Source organism: Sinocyclocheilus anshuiensis, unplaced genomic scaffold, assembly GCF_001515605.1.
Source record: "Sinocyclocheilus anshuiensis isolate Anshui unplaced genomic scaffold, SAMN03320099.WGS_v1.1 scaffold841, whole genome shotgun sequence".
Taxonomy (NCBI): domain Eukaryota; kingdom Metazoa; phylum Chordata; class Actinopteri; order Cypriniformes; family Cyprinidae; genus Sinocyclocheilus; species Sinocyclocheilus anshuiensis.
The window spans coordinates 111,399-117,949 of NW_015557108.1; the positions used below are offsets into that span (position 1 = coordinate 111,399).

Below are 6,551 nucleotides of genomic sequence, written 5' to 3' on the forward strand. Positions count from 1 at the left end.
CCACCCCCCCATCCATCATCCATCCATCCATCCATCCACCTATCCATCATCCACCCATCCATCATCCATCCACCCATCCTCCATCCATCCATCCATCCATCCACCTATCCATCATCCACCCATCCATCATCCATCCATCCACCCACCCATCCATCATTCACCCATCCATCATCCATCCACCCATCCATCCATCATCCCTCCATCATCCATCCATTCATCCACCCATCCATCATCCATCCATCCATCCACCCATCCATCCATCCATCATCCACCCATTCATCATCCATCCATCCATCATCCACCCATCCATCATCCATCCATCCATCCATCCATCCATCCATCCATCCATCCATCCATCCATCCATCCATCCATCCATCCATCCATCCATCCATCCATCCATCCATCCATCCATCCATCCATCCATCCATCCATCCATCCATCCATCCATCCATCCATCCATCCATCCATCCATCCATCCATCCATCCATCCATCCATCCATCCATCCATCCATCCATCCATCCATCCATCCATCCATCCATCCATCCATCCATCCATCCATCCATCCATCCATCCATCCATCCACCCATCCATCATCCATCCATCCACCTATCCACCATCCACCCATCCATCATCCATCCATCCATCCACCCATCCATCATTCACCCATCCATCATCCATCCACCCATCCATCCATCCACCCATCCATCATCCATCCACCCATCCACCCATCCATCCACCCATCCATCATCCATCCACCCATCCACCCATCCATCATCCATCCATCCATCATCCATCCATCCATCCACCCATCCCTCATCCATCCATCCACCCACCTACCCACCTATCCATCCATCCATCCATCTATCTATCATCCATCCATCATCCTTTTATTCATATTTCCATTCATCATCATCATCCATCAAACTATTATTCAGTAATATTATCAATTTAACTTTAAATTTAAATCAGATGAGAACAAAACTCATCTCCTGTAGAGCTGCTTTACAGCTGAAATTGAATTAGTTTCATAACTGATGAATTTTGCAATATGAACACTGTTCTTTTCCTGTTTATTAAGTTAAGTCACCGTTATTTATATAGTACTTTTTACAATGCAGATTGTGTCAAAGCAGCTTTACAGTATTAAACAGGGAAATAGTGTGTCAAGATAGTGTTCCATTCTCCTCTGGCCAGACGAGACCATCAGTTTCATTCTAGGCTGCAACAAAGTCAGATTGTGCAGAGGACTTATTACTGTAAGGCTGCTTTGAAACAATCTGTATTGTATAAATAAACTGATCTGACATGATCGACCCATAAACCCAAAGCTTTGAGAATCGTCCTGAAGGTCTGGAGTTCCTAGAGCCTGACTGTACTGAACATCACATGATTATCATTGGTTACTGTTGGTTCCTGTCTGCTGTGTAGGCAGATTTCCCCACCACTATAGGAGTGAACACTGAAGAGGAGGGGCCAGCTGACATGGGGGCGGAGCAAGAGAGCAACAGTGGGCGGAGTTATTACATAGACACCACAGCCCTGCATGTGCCACGGGCGGGTGTAGAACTCATCTCTCCACTGAAGAACGGCATGAGTACGACACACACACACACACACACACACACACACACACAGGACTTAATATCAAATGTAAGAGTGTATTCTGCAGACTGTCTCTGTTTCTATTGTGTTCTCAATTGATCTCTTTTAGTTGAGGACTGGAACGCATTTCAAGCCATAATCGACCACATCTACAGCAAACATATCAAATCGGAGCCCAGTTTACACCCTGTTCTGATGTCTGAAGCTCCTGTGAGTACATCAACACTCTTAGAGGAATCCAAGATTAGGATGAGTTTGTCTCTTCATCAGGTTTGTAGAAATGTAGCACTGCATCAGTGTCTCAGCAATGGATGCTCTGCAGTGAATGGGTGCCGTCAGAATCCAAACATCTATCTATCATCCATCCATCATCCTTTTATTCATATTTCCATTCATCATCATCATCCATCAAACTATTATTCAGTAATATTATCAATTTAACTTTAAATTTAAATCAGATGAGAACAAAACTCATCTCCTGTAGAGCTGCTTTACAGCTGAAATTGAATTAGTTTCATAACTGATGAATTTTGCAATATGAACACTGTTCTTTTCCTGTTTATTAAGTTAAGTCACCGTTATTTATATAGTACTTTTTACAATGCAGATTGTGTCAAAGCAGCTTTACAGTATTAAACAGGGAAATAGTGTGTCAAGATAGTGTTCCATTCTCCTCTGGCCAGACGAGACCATCAGTTTCATTCTAGGCTGCAACAAAGTCAGATTGTGCAGAGGACTTATTACTGTAAGGCTGCTTTGAAACAATCTGTATTGTATAAATAAACTGATCTGACATGATCGACCCATAAACCCAAAGCTTTGAGAATCGTCCTGAAGGTCTGGAGTTCCTAGAGCCTGACTGTACTGAACATCACATGATTATCATTGGTTACTGTTGGTTCCTGTCTGCTGTGTAGGCAGATTTCCCCACCACTATAGGAGTGAACACTGAAGAGGAGGGGCCAGCTGACATGGGGGCGGAGCAAGAGAGCAACAGTGGGCGGAGTTATTACATAGACACCACAGCCCTGCATGTGCCACGGGCGGGTGTAGAACTCATCTCTCCACTGAAGAACGGCATGAGTACGACACACACACACACACACACACACACACACACACACAGGACTTAATATCAAATGTAAGAGTGTATTCTGCAGACTGTCTCTGTTTCTATTGTGTTCTCAATTGATCTCTTTTAGTTGAGGACTGGAACGCATTTCAAGCCATAATCGACCACATCTACAGCAAACATATCAAATCGGAGCCCAGTTTACACCCTGTTCTGATGTCTGAAGCTCCTGTGAGTACATCAACACTCTTAGAGGAATCCAAGATTAGGATGAGTTTGTCTCTTCATCAGGTTTGTAGAAATGTAGCACTGCATCAGTGTCTCAGCAATGGATGCTCTGCAGTGAATGGGTGCCGTCAGAATAACTCAAATACATTGAGTGCATAATCCATAATAATGCTTCCTCCAGTGAAAAAGTGCATCTCCTGATGTCTCTCACATCAAAATCCAGCCACATATGTGTTTAGAGCTGTTTAAACGCTGCTTGATCTGTGCAGATTTCTCTCCTGATTCAGACCAGAACACCTTTTCACTGCAGGAAGAGTTATTATGGATTATGGACTCTCTGGTATTTTAGTTAAAAGCATCTTAATGCTGGATTTGTTTCAGCTTTTGTCTTCTCCAGATGTTAACTGATGGACTGGAGTGCTGTGGATTACTTGTGGATTATTGTGATGTTTTTATCAGCTGTTTGGATTCTGACGGCACCCATTCACTGCAGAGCATCCATTGCTGAGACACTGATGCAGTGCTACATTTCTCCAAACCTGATGAAGAAACACACTCATCCTGATCTTGGATGGAGGGTGAAGTGATGTTACAATGTTTCTCTCGTGACAGTGGAACTCACGGGCGAAGAGAGAAAAGCTAACAGAACTCATATTCGAGCATTACAACATCCCCGCCTTCTTCCTGTGCAAGACCGCCGTGCTCACTGCGTATCCAATCAGAAAGTGCCACTCGGGAACATCAGGCAATCAGAATCCAGACAGGCTGAGTTCCCTCAAGTGTTAAAGACAGGCTGATGATGTCATGATGTTTGTACGTCACCTTAACCTGATCGACTGCAGCTTTGCTAACGGTCGAGCCACGGGCCTCGTGCTGGACAGCGGAGCCACGCACACCACTGCCATCCCAGTGCATGATGGGTACGTCCTGCAGCAAGGTAAATAGAGCATTAGTCAGAGACATGGTCATCATCTAAGGACTCTAAATGATCAACATGACCAAAACTTTGCTGATAAACCTGTTTCACACAATCTATTACATGCCTTCTGTTGATATTTTAATCAAGTCAAAGCTCTTTTAGTGTAATTGTAGAAACGTGCAGCTTCAGTGTCTTTCTGCTGTCAAATCTCGTCAGAATAACTTTAGTAATATCTCCAGATGAACACTTACTGGACTAAAGCAGCTCAGCTTTACTTGTTTCTCCATCAATCTTTTTTCACTGACTGAAAAATCAGTGAGTCTCAAATCTGACTTCAAAGAGCGTAACGCAAATCATTGGATTCAGATCGGGGCTTCGGAGCTTCCACCTCAAAACTGTGTAAATGGTTCAAACATGCACAATCAGTGTCATCTTGTATCGTTTATTTGAACATTTAGAGAACGTTCAAAAGTAATGTTCCCATAATTTTTGCACTGATAAAATGGAATGTTCCTTCAACATTCACACATAAAAAATAAAAAAAAAGAGAAAACGGATGTTTAAATGTTCAGAAATAACGTTTTCTTAAAACATTCTTGTTCTTAGAACATACTTTTTAAGTGCTTTTAGAGACAATGAACACTAGTCAAGTCAAGTCAAGTCACCTTTATTTACATAGCGCTTTTAACAATACAGATTGTGTCAAAGCAACTGAACAGCATTAATTAGGAAAATAGTGTGTCAGAATAGATGAACAACTATAATGATAACTGTAACTATAACATTATAATCATCCTAATTCTACTAGAATAGCAAAGTTCACACCACAGCTATAACTATAATAATTACTACAATGATAACTATAACTAAAACTATAAAGTTTTATCAGTCATTCTAATTCTATGAGTATAGTAAAGTCCACAACCTCAACAATCAATAACTGATAGTGCTGCTCACTTTGCTGAAGCAACACACACACACACACACACACACACACAAACCAATCAGCTGCTGACTCTTTTCAGCAGCTGATTGATTAGGGTCATTGATTGCAGTTTACAGAGCGATCATAGTATGGGTTTATCATCAGTGTGTGTGTGTGTGTGTGTGTGTGTGTGTGTGTGTTTCTAGCTCTCAGACCAGCAGTAGTGCAGATGTGTGTGTTCTTGTGTTCAGGGATCGTCAAGTCTCCTCTGGCCGGTGATTTCATCTCCATGCAGTGTCGAGAGCTGTTTCAGGAGATGAACATCGACACGGTTCCTCCGTACATGATCGCTTCTAAGGTAGCGTGTCTCTTGCGATTCTCCTCAGTGTGTGTGGTGTTCAGTCTCTCAGTCTGTGTGTGTGTGTCCGTCAGGAGCCCGTGAGGGAAGGAGCTCCGCCGCTCTGGACCAAGAAGGACAAACTCCCTCCCGTCACCAAGTCCTGGCACACGTACATGTGCAACGTAAGAGTCTGGAAGAACATGTGAAACACACGTGTGTGTGACGTGAGTGTTGCGTGATCGCTGACTGTTGCTCTTACAGGAGGTGATTCAGGATTTCCAGGCGTCGGTGCTGCAGGTGTCTGACTCTCCGTATGATGAACAGTGAGTGGAACACACACAAGAAAAGTCAAGTCACCATTATTTATATAGTACTTGCAGCAAAGTCAGATTGTGCAGAGGACTTATCTGGTTCCTGTGGTCTTGTCCCGGTGGCCGTCTAGGAGACAAGGTCTTCACTGGGGATCTGTCTCTGGGGCTCATCTAGTTGTCCTGGTCTCTGCTGACATTCAGGGCTGTAGAAGTCCTCTCTAGGTGCTGATCCACCATCTGGGCTGGATACGGACTGGAGGAAAAGGATCTGCCACCCGCAGTTGATTTTAATATTCTAAGTATTATCAAATTGCCAGAGTTTTGAGAGCGCTGCTGACGTGGAGGACTATAATGTAACAAGAGCTCGTTCAAATACTGAGGTGCTAAACCATTCAGGGTTTTATAAGTAATAAGCAAAAATTAAAAATCTATACGATGTTTAATAGGGAGCCAGTGCAGTGTTGACAGAACCGGGCTAATATGGCCATACTTCCTGGTTCTAGTAAGAACTCTAGCAGCATTTTGGACTAGTGGCTGTCAAAGGAGAGATTGCTATCAAATAGCACACCTAGGTTCCTGACTGATGACGAAGAATTGACAGAGCAGCCATCGAGTGTTGGACAGTGTTCTAGGTTATTACATGCGGAGGCTTTAGGTCTGATAATTAACACCTCTGTTTTTTCAGAATTTAGCAGTAAGAAATTACTCGTCATCCAGTTTTTTATATCGACTATAATGAGAGCAGTCTCAGTACTATGATACGGTCTAAATCCTGACTGGAAATCCTCACAGATATAATTTTTTCTCTAAAAAAGGAACATAGTTGTGATGATACTACCTTTTCTAGTATTTTTGAAAGAAAAGGGAGATTCGAGATAAGTCTGTAATTAATTAATTAGTTGGGGTCAAGTTGCATTTTTTTTTAATGAGGCTTAAAGGGATAGTTCACCAAAAAATGAAAATTAATTACTCACTCTCATGTCGTTCCAAACCCGTAAGACCTCCGTACACCTAATCCTACCCCTTACAGGAAACTTTCTGCATTTTTACTTTTTAAAAAAAACTAATTCTGTATGATTTATAAACTTTTGTACCCGTGGGGACCACAATTTAGGTCCCCACCGTGACACGAGACCCCATGATTCTGTGTGT

The 6,551-nt window shown here is 42.6% G+C and overlaps 1 protein-coding gene across 3 annotated transcripts in view; it reads left to right on the forward strand.

Moving 5' to 3' along the window:
• actl6b (actin-like 6B) overlaps positions 1-6,551 on the forward strand; it is an 11,825-nt gene that overhangs the window by 2,290 nt on the left and 2,984 nt on the right. Inside the window, exons 3-10 of one of the 3 annotated variants that reach the window (XM_016472674.1) lie at positions 1,431-1,509; positions 2,592-2,687; positions 2,807-2,907; positions 3,517-3,614; positions 3,747-3,841; positions 5,000-5,106; positions 5,181-5,270; positions 5,350-5,411. In XM_016472674.1, coding sequence (XP_016328160.1) covers positions 1,431-1,509; positions 2,592-2,687; positions 2,807-2,907; positions 3,517-3,614; positions 3,747-3,841; positions 5,000-5,106; positions 5,181-5,270; positions 5,350-5,411 — 728 coding nt within the window. Of the gene's footprint in view, positions 1-1,430; positions 1,597-1,713; positions 1,815-2,525; positions 2,688-2,806; positions 2,908-3,516; positions 3,615-3,746; positions 3,842-4,999; positions 5,107-5,180; positions 5,271-5,349; positions 5,412-6,551 lie in introns of those variants that run through there. The other 2 variants (XM_016472672.1, XM_016472673.1) reach the window with 2 other exon arrangements.